Source organism: Plectropomus leopardus, chromosome 3 (assembly GCF_008729295.1).
Source record: "Plectropomus leopardus isolate mb chromosome 3, YSFRI_Pleo_2.0, whole genome shotgun sequence".
Lineage (NCBI taxonomy): Eukaryota > Metazoa > Chordata > Actinopteri > Perciformes > Serranidae > Plectropomus > Plectropomus leopardus.
Genome location: NC_056465.1, coordinates 12,195,301 through 12,212,863, shown reverse-complemented (window position 1 = coordinate 12,212,863; position 17,563 = coordinate 12,195,301). Strand labels below are relative to the sequence as shown.

Sequence of the window (17,563 nt, the reverse complement as noted above, 5' to 3'; positions counted from 1 at the left end):
TATTAGTTTGTACATAATTTGGTTTTAATAATTTCAACTCAGCCAGCACAGCAGAAAACGCTGAGAGAAATGAAATAGAAAGGAGATGCACGAGTAAACATATCTGCAGGGATGAAAGGTGAGCTTTAATGTGGTTTTGCATTTGCTATAACCTAACGGTAGCATTGAATTTGTGGATGCACATATTTTATCTGACGTTAGATGTCCACAGTAGTCTACATCCTACGGTTGTTTTTTATATGCTGAGCTTCCACAATTAATCAAAGATGTTGGTGTTGGCCATTGTTGAAATGAGCTTCCTTAAATCAATAAACAGGGATGGCACCATGTACTCAAAACACCAGGTGGTTCCTGAGTAGCTGGCCATACCACGATTGTTTAAAAATTCAGCTAAAAACCCAGTGTTTTATTTTCCGGTGTTTAGGGTTACCCTGCATATTACGATGTGGCTGTGGACATAAAAAATTTAACATGTTGGAAATATTAACATATCAAAAAGGGAGACAAGTTAACCATTAGTTTTAGCTATGCACCAATTGTAAAAGTATTTTTGTTGTTGTTGATTGTTTGTTTTTTCGTTGTTGTTATTTAATTCCCCTTGTGTGCAAAAAACCCCCAAGAACTAAACTGTTTTAAAAAATCATTAAGCCCTTCATTACACTACCTTTGAAAGAGAAGAAATACAACCATATACACATTTGTGAAACAACCCATAAAATCACCTTTCACATGAAGAACATTTTAAAAAATGTTTCAAAAGCCCTTTTACAATATATATCATAATTCCCTCATTATCTGTTTATTATTGCTGTGTAAACATCAACAAATTCCTCCCTTAAACTACTGTATTCAATCAAGTTTATCACAAAAAAATGGCATGTTGCAAAATTATATATGAACACATCATGACAATGTTACAATTTTCTTCGCTTAACACTGATTTTTAATAAATAGAGCTTGAACGCATCAACACAAATATGTTTTTCACAATGTAGCATCATCAGGTGTGTGTCTCTTGATAGCACGTTGCTAGTGAGTTTACTGCATCCCAGGGGGAAATCTCATTCATCTCATCCAAAAAACATTTTCTATTGTCCCGGGACGATGAAGGGACATTAGTTTCGAGCCCTGCTTTACAGCCTGTGCAAAATTGATGTGACAGAATGGAAAAGCATCGACTGCCATCTTGTTTGCTACCAGGCCAATCGCAAACCAACAGGGCAAATACCGGCCGATAGCAATGTGCTGCTGATAAATTGGTATATCCCTTGACTAAAAAAAAATGTCTTCATCTGTATTAAATTTGACAAACCCTTGTCCAAATCAGGTAAAAACAAGTCTACATTTACACATTTTGCTTTTCTGAGCCCAGCATGCAACTGCATCACTATAAATAATAAACCGAAGGAAATAAATAAATAACAAAAACATACCCTCACAGCATTTCAACTTCATCTTCCAAATATAAAGGTTCTATCCACCAGTGCTGGTTAGATTGTCTTCTCTCAGAGTAAAAACATGTCAAACTGAGTGTGAAGAGCCACTGAAAATAAGACCTCAATGTAGTGTGGCAGCAGAGTCTGGGGAATCCAAGGAAATGGCAGCTTAGATGAGGAGAAAAACGGCACAAAATTCACTGAGAGACTGAAACTCTCTGTGTAACCTGATTGGTATACACCAGGGAGAGACTTTCTCTTAACCACCGTCATGATGAGTAGGGACTATGGGGATTGCACATATATATACATACATACACACACACACACACATACACACACACACACACACACACACAGTATGCTGAATAGGCCAGGATATTTCAATAGCTCAATCACTATACCATCTGACAGCAGCTTAGACTTGAATATTAACTGCCTCACCAGCAATCACAGTAGATCGAATCTATGTGTGTGTGTGTGTGTGAGATGAATGTCCATGTGCGTCTCTGTAGACATGTAGGCGTGTGTATTGAAATAATGTGCATTGTGGATGCCATTGGTCAAAAAACATTTCATATTTCATGTAATTTCAGCTATTAAATGCATGTTGGCTGTCATTCCACCCTTGTGGCATGCACACACAACATACAAAGACACACACGCACATGCACATGCACGCACGTACGCGCGCGCACACACACACACACACACATTGTGTACGCTTGTCTGGAAAATAATTGCATTCCCTCTGATAATTGTGAGGTAGTAAATCTATGAATACATTAAAATAGGTCATTGTGATTTAGTGTGATGATTACATCTCCACAATAAACATGTTTTTTTTTTTTTTTTACCGTGCATGATAATGATATAATTAACATTTGGGATGACCTCATCATGACAGATTTGTTGTTCTTCATGTTGATCACTCTCCACAGCTAAAACCATATTTCTTACTCTGAGTTACAGCGTGTTACTTGTAATAACGGCTAAAGCTTAATGAGAGACACATAGTTTCAACCTATTAGCCTATTAGCAAGCTGGGGTCTGTTTTGTCTGTATTTCAGATCGCGTCTGTTCAGGAATATTAAACAGAGGTAAAGAGGTGTGTATTATTTTTTGATTTGACAAACTATTTGCATGAGCAGTCACTATTATAAAGGACACTGTCTGTATGCGGACTGTCATGTGTAGGTGAACTCATGGTGCCAGAGAGACCTGCTATAACATCATTCTCTGAAAAACATATCTACACTGGAAATGAAGTCAGTGTCACAATATGCAACCAAGGGCTATCTGTAGCTAGCTAAAACAATAGACTCAGTATATCAAAATATTAATTCTAGCACCTTGGTGCAGAGCCCTGAAGGGCAAAAAAATGTTCCAACATTGAAGCCAACGGTGGAAACTCCATCAGACTGCAACACAAACACAAATATTCTCTCTGTTTCAAGCCTCGTATATTTGGAACACCTTTTAAAGAAGGAAAACAAAAATATGTGAACAAACTTCAAGTTTTGGGCTCTTGCAATCCATTCACAGCACCCCCTCAGTATTTCAGCCTCTATAACAGCTTATTTCCAGGATGAAATTGTACAAAAATACAGACAGCCATTTTTGATGTGGATGGATCAATAATGCTGCTGTTTGGGAGGTGAAAGACAAAAAAGTCTTTATTGCCAAAGCAAAGGTGAGTGCGCATTAGTTGACATTAGCTAGCAAAATGTTGATTTGTGCACCTGATTGAAGAGAAACTTTTCTGAATTTTAGCAAAACTAACCACAAACTTGACAAATAAAAAACTGTCTGCCTCTCTCAGTGTCCCCTCTCCTATCTTTGCTTATTTTGAAGAAATTATTTCACCAAATGCAGACCCACAGGAAGCCCACCGAACTTTGAATCCAAACTGTGTAAATACAACTTCCAGGTCTGTCGTGTGGCATTAAGCCCTGAAAGACTTTTCCCATAGACTTGCATTGGGAAAAAGAAGTCTGGAAATCAGTGAATTCAGTGTTTTGGGGCATCACAACCCACACAAATAACATTGCAAAAGCCTTGAAGAGCCAGATGATTAAAAAGTCTCATTCAAGTTAGAGGAGCGCTAAACCAGAGGTAGCCAGCACAACTGGGGTAAGTCTAAGCAATTTAACATCTGGGAAGAAACTTTTTTGGCTTCACACACGGCCCCGCATTGAACACTGTATCCCGTTCTCTTTAAACCTCCATAACTGAACAGCAAGAAGTAAAATACTTTATAATATACAACAATTTTATCAAATCACCAGATAAGATCATCATCTGACCTAACAAAGATCAAAACCCAGCCTTGCATAGCTTAATTAGCCTCAACCTCTACAGTTCATTTGGCCAAATTAACAACTTGAGAATCAGGATCACACAGTTCTCCCATTCTTCCCTCTGATGCCTCATGTCTTATTGCCTGTGTCAACTTTTGTCTTCTAAAAGGCTCCATTTTTCAATTTGACAGCTCATAAAAACTTGGTTCTTTAGCCCATTCGTAGGGCTTCCCACTACACAATAACTTTTGGACATTTTTCTGTTGTTTGCTAGTAGATAGAAGTGACAAGGAGGCACCATCATGGAATAAAAGGTCAATGGGGAGAAGGAACAGTTTCTTATCTTTTAAAAGAAACTAAAAAAGAAATCTGTATAAAAGTCTACTGTGGGAGAAAGCTTTTTAGAAAACTTGCTGCAGGTTACTGGCCAGTAAAACAGCAAATCTAACAGATCCTTCCCCCCTGACTTTTTTTACGTGCTGTTGCATGCCCCCTAATTTCACATTGGTCAATTTTCAGAAAAGCAGGCTTCCGTGTCGTCTCCATGTCATTCTCATATAGTATGTGTGAATTTATGTGTGTGAGTGTGGAGGGGAAAGGACAAGGTTGGGGGGTTGAAAGAGGAGTGAGTAATGTTCTTAAAGCTATCATTGGAAGAAAACGGTCTGCCTGAGTCGAAAGCGAGTGCAATCGCCTCTGGGTGCGTAGCGAGCCTGTTTGTGTGCTGGCGCTCCATTACATTACACCTACGCACACAGTGAGAGCAGTCAGAGGATTATAAATGAAGGAGAACGTAATGGGAAGAAACTGTGAGACAAGAGGCTACCACTCTACGTCTATGCAGTCCCCTCTTCTAGTAGAAATGTGAGTGAAGCAAGATAAAAGAGGCAAAGCCATTATACACACAAATGTTGGCACACATGCACTCACATACTACATACTGTATTTCTGATGTGGGTGGACTCTCCTTCGTCCTTTTGATCTGTTATCAAATAATGGAATAGAGGTTACATTTACTGTAGCCCACAGCGAGCTGGACTAAAGAAGATATAAATTGCATGTGAGTAGATGCCTGGAGGAGGGGATGTGCGGCTCATGTGTGTACAGTTCGTATCTCACTGTGTTCACTTAAGTTGTTTCCTCAGTCTAGAAAGCACTTGAGCTTTCAACAAACTTATTTCTTCACTTACAAACATTTTAGATGTGCCACTGTATTTACTCCCCTCCTTCTACTTCCTACCAGAATAACGCACATACAGCACACATAAAAACGCACACACACTGTCTCCCTCTCCTCCGCCCCTCTCTGCCCTGCTATAAAACACAAGCTAACATATCCCTACTGGGCATCGATCCAGCAGCGACTTGCTGTAATGTAGCACAGCAGCTCAGGCTGATGTGAAAAGAGCAACAGGTCCCCAGGGCCTGCAGGAGCCTCTCTGAGTACTGTCTGTCTCTCTGTCTGTCTCTCTGTCTGTCTCTCTGTCCGTCTCTCTGCCTGTCTCTCTGCCTGTCTCTCTGCCCACCCATTTGTCTGTTTGTGTTTCTCACAGCTTATTTGCCAAAAGAAAATGTTGAAATTGTATGTTTTTGCAAATCATTGATATATGATATTTGTACGTTTCATATATATCAAATTAATATTACTAAAGTGATGTTGACACCTAGGCGAGACTTGACAAGCTGCAGACCACTGCTCAAGACCAGCAAACAGCAGAGCTAGGTGATATTTTGCAAAACATTGGTGACCTTTCCAGTCATAATTGTGCCACTAAAATTGGGTGGTTTTTAATAAGACAGCAGATGTTTTTTTTAGCAAAGCATCTGTAGCATTTCCAGCCGTGATTGTGCAACCAAAACAGGATTATTTGTTTTTTATGTAATGTGCGGTAATTCTGGTTATGACTCTGAAGCCAAATGCGGGTGATTTTTAGTGAGAAATTGGAGGCATTCCCAGCTGTAATTGTGCCTCCAACACCTCAAATTTTAAGCCAACCATGATCTTTTCCTAACCATATTCAAGTGATTCTTATGTCATAACCAGAGCACATGATAATGTACAAATTTAACATGTGTGTGGTTTGCAGTAACATTAATTGCCAACATCTATCCTGGCGATTAGGTTGATTTGCATCTTCCTGTTCTAACCAACATCCTGCTGAAAGAGCAAAAACAGACTGACTGCATCCAAGTGAAGTAAAGCAAAGACAGACAAAAAAGGCACCAAAAAGGTACCATGTAAAGAGGTAGGAGGACCATCACATTCATATTCACAGCAAAGTCAAAGTTTCACAATCACAGCATTTTTTTGAATGACCGAACAGAAAAACTTGCATGCAGAAAGGATTCGGCCATGGGTCAAACCTGAATCTGTTGTATATTCAAAGTATTAAACAAGACAACATGTTTCAGTGTTACATCCAGCGCAGCAATTCAAAGAAGAGCAAAATTAAAAAGCACAGTTTTGTTAAGATATGTGGTTAACTACAAAGATTTCAAAACCGATTTCACAGTTTCAAAGCCTGCTAAATGAAAGCGGCTCAGTCCACTGCTGGATGCCTGAATCCAGTTTTGATAAGACTTTTAACTAATAGACATCTTGACACTGGCCAACAAAGCAAAATGCTTTTTACGTGCTTATGAGGTAAACGATGTAAGATTGAAACAACATTATTCAGCATACTTCTGTCAAAGGGACATAAAACGTATTTAAATTGTTTGTGGAAGATTTTAAATGGCCCCAGCAATTTAGTAGTCCTTTTGCTTTCATCTTTCCAAATGAGACCCAATGGGACAGATTAACAGTATGTCAAAGCATAAAGTTTAAGTGGAAGATAAAGTTTGTATGTGGTTGCTGATCTGATAAAGGTAACATGTATATAAGCAAACAGAACTTGACACATTGACATGATTAGAGTCATTTCATAACTGTCTAAGGAATTGATATCAGCCCCAAGGATTTCTCGGGCTGTTTTTGTGATCATTGCGGTCTGAAATGCCTGATTTCAAGACAGCTTTACTAAAAGATTGTGATGTAAATTTGAGATATTTTCAGGCTTTTTTTGTTTTTTTTATTTGCAATGAAATTGTGGGAGAAAATTTAAATTTCCCACAGAATAAGAATCTGTTTTTCATGGTGGAGTTTGAGGAGCTTAATGATCAGCTGTTGCTGCTTTTTGACACAGCACTGACAGGCCAGAGGTCTCTGTGAAGAACTCTCATCCTGCTCACTCTGTCCAGTTTACATGAGCAAACACAGCAGCTTACATCTGACACTGCGCTGTTAAATGGCCTTAACAATCTAATACTGGCACCAAAACGGCTTGACGTTGTCATTAAATCCATTAACAAAAATTTGCTAACATTAGCCGTGTGATGTTAACAGTTATCCCAGCTCTACAATATTTTTTTAAAAAAATTAGATTTGCTGTAAATTTGCAAAGAAAGAAAGAAAATGCAAGGTCAACCAGGATTCACAGGGTTTGGCTGAATGTGTGTTAATTGTTGCAGTTAATACAATCTTAGTAATGTAACATCCTGGAAAAACTGAGAAATAGACAACCTGACTGTAATGCACCTAAACTGATGCTAGCAATGGTTTAGCACATACACATGAAGTTACTGGAGAGAGGGAGAAGATGCAGAGCGTGAGTAAGAACAAAGACAAACTATATGGATAAAACCACAGAAAGTTGCAGTCCACTTTTGTTTTTCCCAGGGCTGTTATGACACAAACAAGACAAATGTAATTAATAGATTGGGGAATTTGTTCTCTCACTTGTAGGTAATTTAATTAAGTCTTAATTCCAACACTGACACACATCTTCTAGTTTCTATTAACAGGCATTTGTGATGCAATGAGAGGAAAGGGCAAAATCACCTAATCCTGGTGTCTGTTCTAATTTAAGTGTGCGTGATCTTATTAGGTTTGTGGAAATGTAAACTTCTCTGGTGCTCAACCTTAAGCAAGCTGGATCATTCCTGCGCTGGCTGAATCAGCATCTCAACAGGCCACACACACACACACACACACACACACACACACACACACACACACACACACACACACACACTTACAAAGGCACGCACACACGCTGTATTAATTTAAACAGTCCAATTTGTTGAAATTAAAAGTTGATTGGTAAGAAGGTAAGAAAAACTTTTCAATTATGTTTTGCTTTAAATCTTCACGGCGTCTGTGTGCCTAAATGAACGCGATCTCGCATTAACATAAATTAAAGGCTCATAAACTTTCTTCAGAGGCCTCCTCTAAATGTAATAAAGAACCTCTCTTCCTGGATCCATGTTTTATTCAACATTTGGATATGCTCAATTAGCAGCCCTAATTAACGCTTGCCGTACTCCAATCGTAGCAGACGTTGGAGAGAGGGAGGGCGAGCAGAGGAGATCACAGGTGGAGGAAGAGGGTGGTGGAGGGTGGAGGCATGGTATTGAAGGGGGCAGGGGTGAAAGCAGCAGATTTCAAAAGTATGTTTTAAAGGGTTAATTAATTAAATAAATGTCTGTATGTGGATGGTATAGTACTGCTTACCTCCTACACTGCAGTTTGTACATAATAGATTAAATATTGTTTATGCAACCATTCATCAGCATGCCATTTATTTAGTCTGGAACACACAGGCTTCTCCAATTATTTCTGTTTTTTTCCAAAGACCTTTCAAATATGACCGCTTATTAAAGACCTAAATGGTGGCGTGCATTGCAGCGATGTTGACATTTCCATAAAGCCAGTGCAGCACCACAGTTCATACAGTACTCTGCTTCCAAACTACCATCAGACTGCTTTGTCACGTAGCTGTGCTTTGTTATCTGTAGACACAACACTCATTTGTTTCTTTGTTATGGCTGTAACATGAAGAATAAATCAATTTCCAAAGAATAATAAATATAACAGCAACAGCATGATTAGGTTTTATGCCACCCAAACCCTATTCTGTTTTAATAAATACACAGAGTGCAGAGTGACAGGAGAGAAAGATGGATAAACCTGATATGTCATTTTGTTTATAATATGCTGTTTGTTTCTCATTTGCAAACATTTGTATCACTCTTCTCCTTAGTCTGAGCTTCCCCGACACTTTTAAACCAATAAAGCACAATATTATGTTTTTATTTATTTATTTATTTATTTTTAAATCATTTTTATTATTTATTGAACTACTTTTGTCATAGTGTAATGGGGCAAACCTAATTTGGTGGATTACCTTTGGTTCATCCAAAAACAAAAGCTATCTCATGCAGCCCAATATAGAAAGAAAAGGTGGTGAGTCCAATATGCAGGAAATAGGGGCATACATTAGCAGAAACATAATATTCATAACTACTTTTTCATTAGTGTATAGTTACCTCAAAATCAATACAGTAGCCCAAAACAGAAAAGCTAAACACTTGGTCTAGACAGAGCCATTCACATTTTCATGTTGGCTTCAACCTCAACACTAGATGTCACTAAATCCTACACACTGGACCTTTAAACTGTGGAATAAATTTAAAAAAAAGAAAAAGAAACCAGGAGCTAATGGATCCATCGAGTGGCCTTTGAAGTGGACTTTTATGCGTGAACTCCAATAACACAGGTCCTTCTCTAAGGATCAGATGAACTTAATATTCACTGAAAGCACCTTCATCTTTAAATGATAGATCAAAAGCTGATCTCTACAGGTTATTAGAACAGCACGACTCCAATAACACACACACACACACACACACACACACACACACACACACACACACACACACACACACACACACACACACTCAAAGGTTTAGGCAGGAAATCAATTATCATCAAGACCCCTATGAAATATTTCACAGCTGTATTAACCACTCTATTTCACACTGCAATAAGGGATAAAGGCTCACACAGGTCAGACAGATGAAAGGCAATAGAAAAATACATATGGTGTCTTATTGCCCTCCCAGTGAGTACGCAGGGATTAAAAGAGAATAAAAGAGTGTAGGTACCTGTGATGGGCAAAGAAGAGAAGAGAGAAAGCGTTCTTGTTTATATTGTACATCAGGGAGATGGTATGTGAACAATAGCAGCTCAGGTTACGTGACTAAATCAACAGCGGCAGTTGTGTTCATTAGGTTGTGGCCACAAACTCCCTAATGTGATCACTCTGTGTACCAGCAGCCTACACTCTAAGAAATAACAGGCAGAATGAAGATAAATGAACGACACAGAGAAACATTCAGAGAAAGTGAGGACAGCAGCTGAGGGAGCAGAGCCAATGTGAAGACAGCAAGGGGAGTGAAGACATTTCTTTCCACCTGTCAAGAAAATCTCAATGACACTTATGAAATGTAGAAAAATTTAGATAAAATATGCATTTAATGTGTTTTGGGTTGGTTGGGTTGAAGCAAATATTGTAATAAGCTTTCTAAATGTCAAAAACATTTATATTAACAAAACTGAATTTTTTCAAGAGCTGTTTATTATAAAGATATCACAACTTTTGACATGCTTGGGATTGTGCCAAACCTGAATTATTCATTTTGTCCTCCAATGCTATCTGTCTCGATCCAAATAAAAAGCCGGTGCTTCTGACACGTGTAACACTCTATCTAAATGTGTTCATATTTCATTTTATTTAATCTAAATTAAAAATAATTGTTCATAAAATGCTAAAAATTACGGATTAAAATCTAATGAACAGTATGAATAAAGAGACATTAGATGGGAGAGAAGAAGTATAGAAGTACGACGATAAGATGAACCATCTCTATTGTGTCTTTTACAGCATCCGCTGGACAGACAATGTACTTACAATGTACCTCGTTTAACAGAATGGTAAGCTTGTGGTTTCAGAGCAACACATGATAAACAACAGCAATAACATAAAGGTGCTGTATTACTCTGGAAAACATTATCAAGTCTCATTCCCAGGTCATCAAATACAGACACTTTCTGGCCCAGACAAAACAAACTGACGTTAAATAACTAGCAGTAACAAAAGCAGACTGTTACAGCAACTCATTTCACCCAATTCCAGGCCAAAAAGTTGCACATGAACACACCATGATGACTACAGCCAAGGGCCAACCAACATATGTTCTGCACCTGCATGAGAGGAAATAACTCTCCATACCAGCAGGCGGCTGTAACACATTTAAAAAGGGAATTCAGAAGACCGTCATGATGCTCGTTAGCACATTAACAACAAGATCTACAATTCACCTAACTTGCTAGATGTCTTGTACTCCTTAACTGGAAGACAGTCGCTTGTTTGTGTGCATATCCCTTAACAGATACTGTCAGTAATTGTGCCTTTATTTATAGATGTATTCATTTCTTTTATCTTATGTATACATTTAAATGTATACTTGTATTCCACTGATGGCCTGTAATTTTCAGGAACTATTTGCCCCTTATGTTACATATCATTTTGCATTGTTGTAATTTTTATACTGTAAAATCAGTAAAAAGAATTGAATAATTAACAGCAAAATCCAATGTTGAAAGAACAAAGCATATATTCTGTGTGCCAGTGTGAACAATAACACAAACCATCAGGAACTGGGCTGCTAAAGAGCTCATTGGCTAAAGATAAATAATCTTACCTTATGTAGCAATTTTGTTTTGATCACTCTCTCTTGACTTAATCTCTTTGTTTACTTCTCCCACTTCTGTTTCTCTTCTCGTGCGCTGAGCTGAACAGCCAACAGGCTTCGCTGGTTCTGATGCCAATTCAACAGGCTGAATCGGCAGAAATAAACAGATAAGGGCTGACCACGACCAACAGCGAAGGACACACCGCAGCAACAAGGACAACAGACACTCACCGAAGGCCCAACACTGACCAACCATCAACCACTGGCTTGATGTGTTAAGGCCTTCAGGTTGGAAATTCAGCCAACTAAGGTGTCTGTTTTGGACCACCTGAGAATGAGACTTTTCTCCATGTATTTCTGTGCCTGTATCCATGTTTATTAGTTTCACTCACAGTGACAGGCCAGAGGTCTCTGTGAAGAAGAGATGTAGCCTATTAATTCTATAGTTGTAGACTGAGTGAATGAACCAATGTCCTTCTCATAAAGACCTGCGCGCACACCCACACACACACACGTTACACATTCGTATCTTTCTGCTTTAAATTACTTTTAGTTATTGTTGACATATATATTCTGCTATCAGTTTGCCATTATTTTCATCTTGTCACTTCATTCTGTGCGTTCATTTTTGTGTTTTTTTTTTAATGTGTAAATTTAAACTTGTTTTTGAGCTTCAAATGAGCACATTCAGTTTGTTTTGCCTCTTCCTGCACTATGTACTGGGTTGTTTTTGTCATTTTTTGCACTTCAAATTCTGGAAAATAAGAAAAATCAGAAACAATCAACTGTCTTTCGCCAGAGTTACAAACCCCAGCTTTAAAAATAGTATTTAAATCAATGCTTTGTTTTTTTTTTGCAGATTTTTGTGGTTAGAATATCATGCTGACCCCAGGGTGTTCAAAGTGATGAGATTGCACACTTGAAAAAAAAAAATAATTAAAATTTGGATATCATTTTATCTAAATTGCCTCTGCAATCAGTAATGTTCATTAAAAAATGGTAGTTTCACTTCCTATTTTACATATCTTTTGCTGTGCACATAAAGGAAATGAAGTCCAGAAGCAGTCTTACAGTGTGTTTGTTCATGTATGTGTGTGTCTTTAATTATGCATGCATGTGCACATCTTTACACTGTGCATATGTGCATTTTGTGCATCACCTTAAGCATGAAAATGTATGAATGTCATGCCTGAGGGATGAAAGCAACATTACAGAAACTGAGATGCTACACGCACGCACGCACGCACGCACGCACGCACGCACGCACACACGCACGCACGCACGCACGCACACTTGCAGCCTTGTAGTTCTATTCTTATGAGGACTCTCCTGTGCTGAATTCAATCTCTCTTTTACACTGCAACTGGCCAAAATTACTTCACCCTCACTCCACAGAAATGCAATCTCTCTGAAGTTCTGAAGTCATACTTTGAAGCGTTCACAAAGACACCAATATACAGATGTTCATACAGAAATTGTCCTTACATATACATTTAAAGTGGTTTGTTTTTCTATCTGGCAGAACACAGGTTTAGCAAAGGCAAAAAATACATGCAATCTATATATATTCTTGGGAAAAATGCTGTGTGTGCATGTGTGTGTTTCAGCACGTGTCACACGTTTAAAATCAATAACGCTGTCGGCCAGATGTTTACGCTGATGAAAATCAGTGCCCTTTATACAGCTTTAATGCAAGCTGTGAGAATGTATGCTTGACAATGTGATGTGAGTGTATATGAAAAAGCATTGTGGAGTGTGTGTGTGTGTGTGTGTGTGTGTGTGTGTGTGTGTGTGTGTGTGGCTGATTCACAAAGCTCTATAGGTTTTCTGTATCATAATCTATTCCACATTCTCAGGAAACAAAAACATAAATATTTCTATTTTCAGGTGATTATATACTAAAGAGAAGATACTTATCATATCAAATTCAATTTCTGCCAATATATCCCCCTAAATTCTCCACACTGGACATATAAGAGTGATACTATGGGCTCTATCTTGTGTGGGTACAGACCCACATATACACACACATGACTTATAAAAGTAATATTATAGCTATTTGCAACTCATTCATACAGTGCGAGTGCAACATGCGTCTTAAACTATGAAAAAACTATAAGTGTGCCACCACACCCTCTGCACACAGTGCATGACGCACAGTGCCAGTATTGGCATCTATTTGCTTTGGCGTGACTTTTTGAGCATCAGTCAGTCTCTGTAAACACAGAGCAAACTGCAGGTGTATATGACACATCTTCAAAGATAAACTTTCAAGATACATAACTGGTTTCCCCAGTAAAATGCAACTGGCCCAACTCTCCCAGTCTGCAGAGTGACCTGGTTTCTCCATTTCGAGCAACAGCCAAAAACAAGAAAATGATGGAGGGGAGAAAAAACAGATCACGTTTGACATCTCTAGACACATAACACAGAAAAAATATGTGAAGAGGTGAAACATATTACTTTTTTGGCAGCTATGACATCAGGTTAAAAATACTCCTGGCTGCACTTCGGACCAGATTTTAACTGAACCCTTAAATATGCGACGACCCCGGTGACAGACTAGGAAGTGTAGAGGAAACTTCTACGCCTACTTCATACTGGCTAAAAGCCATGATTCCCAAGGTTCAGCTTTTTTTTAAGGATATTTTTAGACCTGAACTTAAGATTGATCATCACCCCAGGGTGTGAGTGAAACGTCTGTCGAAACACATCATGCAACGCAGTTATTACTGAAGCATGACTACATTTCAAGAAATATTATCTCACGGGACCTTAAGCTTTTCAAGTTATTTCTCCTCTCTTTCTCTCCTGTTTTCATCTCCCACATCACAATTTTCCATCTTCATTTTTTATTAGAATTTTTTTCTCTGTTCACCTCTGCTATCCCTGTCTCCTTTTTAATCTTCACCATTTTTAACTGTAGGAGAGTTTTCAGGGTCAGTTTATTCAGTGCTTTGTGCACTTCAAATAGCTTATGACTTTATAAATCCTTCCAAAATCATTTTAAAAACTGGAAAAAAATACTGAAGGACCCTTTCAATAATAACAAATGATTAAATCAAGGACAGTATTTGTAGATATGCTTGATATACCCTCAAACAAGGACTCTGTACTGAGAACAGTGGATTAACCAATGATTAAACCTGCAGCAAAACTCACCTTTCTATCAGTGACAGGAAATGTACACAACATCAGCTGACTCAAAGCTTCAAGGGTAGACTTTTTACTTTCAGGCCTCTCAGACTTTTGACTGAAGAAATGAAAATAAAGTTCAAATGAAGCTCAAAATGGAAACTGTTCAATCCTTTTTGTCCTCTCAGTGCTTTTCTGTCTCTCTTCATGCCACATTTCCACCACCCACCACAAACTTACCTGCAGCGCACTGCTCCTCATCTGCCCCGTTCTCGCAATCTCTCTCTCCGTCGCATCGCCATGACAACGAAACGCATTTGCTGGCAGCCCCTCCACAATCAAACTTCTCTGGTGGACAGGTCTGTCGGCCTGTTGTGAGGGGGTGGAGGTGAAAAACAGCAAGAGAGAGAGAGAGACAGAGCACAGAGTGGTGAGGCAGGGCAGGGAGAAGGAAAATGGGTAGCAGATGATAAAGTTGATGGGGAATGGATGGAAGAGATGCAGGAAGCAAAGAGGATAGAGAAGGACAGGGAGAGTAAAATGAGAGAAGAAGTAGGGAGGAGGCAAAAGATAGAGAGAGAAGGGACAGCCAGTCAATGAAACAGTTTGATAACTTAGTTATCTTGTTGCTCCAATCGATTCGCCCTCAAAGGGCTGCAATTAAACTAGACACACAGTGACAGAGGAACAAAGAACCAGAGCACTGTCAGACAGACACAAAGCCAGGACAACACACACAGACACACACACAGACACACACACAGACACACACACACACACACACACACACACACACACACACACACACACACACACACACACTCAAAACACTCAAATCAAGATATGAAACACATGAGCACTTTGTATGCACTTGCAGCCATGTAGATACTAGGGATGCTTATTTTAGTTACAGATTCATCAGTAATTATTTTGATTAAGCTCAAAGTGAACTCCAGCTGCTTTTTTTTTTTATCAACCAACCTAAGCTTGGTTTGAGTGACTGCAATGATATACTAGAATGACTGCCTTCATCTAATCAGTTCATACTATAAAGCGGATGTTTGTGCCACATTTGAAGAAATTCCCTCAAGGTGTTCACGAGATATCCGTTCACGAAAATAACATGAACAAGGTCACAGCGATCTTTGGCAACCAAAATCTAATCCTTTAATTTTTGAGTCCAAGTGGGCCAAATTTGAAAAAAATCCCTTGAGGCATTTTTGAGATATTGGGTTCATAAACATGGGACGAAGGGATGGATGAAGAACCCAAAAACATTATATCTTCGCTATTGCTGACGCAGTCATAAAATCTGAGAAAATCAGTAAATGCTCACATTTGAAAAGTTGGAAAAAATGGCTGTTTGGCATTTTGGCTTGATTAATGACTTGCACTACTGATTACTTATCAAAATTATCCTAAAAAATTTATCAAGTCATCAGTTCAGCACACAAACACAACACATCTAAAACAGAAATACACTACAATACAGACTGTATTCTATGATGGGTTTTTAAATGTAAATCAGTGAACAAAACGTGAATGAAACGACAAATCACTGGGTACAGTTTGTCAAACACAACTGGACACACACACACACACACACACACACACTCACACTGCATGTGAGTGAGAAAGTGGTCCCTCTTGGTAAAAGCCCATTACAGTGGAGAAGGCCATTGTTCCTACATGTGTAGCCCGTGGGGTTGGTACAGGGAGGAAAAATACAGCCGTCCAATACATCAAATTTACACTGAGTCCCCACAGCAAATCCCTGTCCCTTCTTCTTACAAACCACTACACTCTTTCACCCTTCCCCTTACCTCCCTCCTCAATCTCTCTCTCTCTCTCTCTCGCTCACACACACACACACACACACACACACTCAAACCTCACAGGAACGCTAGCCCCAGATTACATTACAGCGCTGTGTCAAACTCAACTCTATCAATTATACATATTTGACCACCAGCATCTTGGCAACCGGCCTGAGTGTTTGTGTGTGTGTGTGTGTGTGTGTGTGTGTGTGTGTTGCAGCCACAGATCAATAGTACCTGTGGGACTTGCCTATTTCAGTCTCATTCTCTATTTATTCATCTACTATTTCTTTATTCTTATTTTTTATCTTTAACAGTTCTGAATAAATTGCTGCCATTCAAAGGCTGCCCCTTGTGGAGGGGACGCTTGGGACTTCCAGTCTTGCCAGGAGTGATTGCCAGTATTTTCTCCAACTGTGCAGTCCACATTGCCAGGTTCTACACTACTGAAAAGTGGCAGCATTTTATTTGTCTATAGAACTGGACAGGTTTGGGGTTTGGATTCCTCTCCTCTCCTGTCTTTTGCTGGTGCTGATCTTTTGGATGATCCCCGCTGGCCTTTAAAGAATAAAAGCCCTCTGCTAATCGCATTTAAGAAAGTGAAAGAGCAAGTACTGTGTGTGTGTGTGTGTGTGTGTGTGTGTGTGTGTTGTGTTGTGTTTTTGATGCACAAAATGCAGCTCCTCTGGTCAATGTGATGCTGTGAATATGAATATCAACGGAATGTGTGTGTAGGTGTGTTAATGAGAGATAGGAGACCACTGACTTGTCTGACATCTGGTTCATTTTAATGTGTGTTGTCGTGCGTTTTAGAAATACTATATACTGTAGAAAGTACTGGTCTCATGTTTCACACTATTTACTTTCAGAAGTGTGTGTGTTTGTGTGGGTCAGCAGAGTCCTAGGGCTACTGTCGGAGACTTTCTCACTCTAACCCACACAGAAATACACCCCCGCAGGGGTTCAGTCCACTAAGTGTGTGACTGACAGCTGAGTTAAAAGGATGTAATTTGTCTGACTGACCATTTCGGGCCCTGGTAGTTGAGGGGGGTGGAGTCATGGATCAGGTGCCAATCAAATGACAGAATACAGACGAGCAAGAACAACAGAGAACTCCATTTACATTGATTATGACAAAAATCAATTGGATGAATTTCACCCCAAGGGTAATATTCACTAAATGCAAAGGACAGTTCCAATTTCCTATTATTATATGTTTAAGCAATAATTTGTGACTATTAAAATGTCTACTCAGTTGCTCTCAATTGGCCTTTGATATTATTCAATAGCAGTTCTGCCC

The 17,563-nt window shown here is 39.0% G+C and overlaps 1 protein-coding gene across 1 annotated transcript in view; it reads right to left on the bottom strand.

Moving 5' to 3' along the window:
* The window catches only part of lrp8 (low density lipoprotein receptor-related protein 8, apolipoprotein e receptor), a 131,695-nt gene that overhangs the window by 70,560 nt on the left and 43,572 nt on the right, over positions 1 to 17,563 (bottom strand). The window contains exon 3 of the mRNA XM_042513439.1: positions 14,687 to 14,815. Coding sequence (XP_042369373.1) covers positions 14,687 to 14,815 — 129 coding nt within the window. The remainder of the gene's footprint in view (positions 1 to 14,686; positions 14,816 to 17,563) is intronic.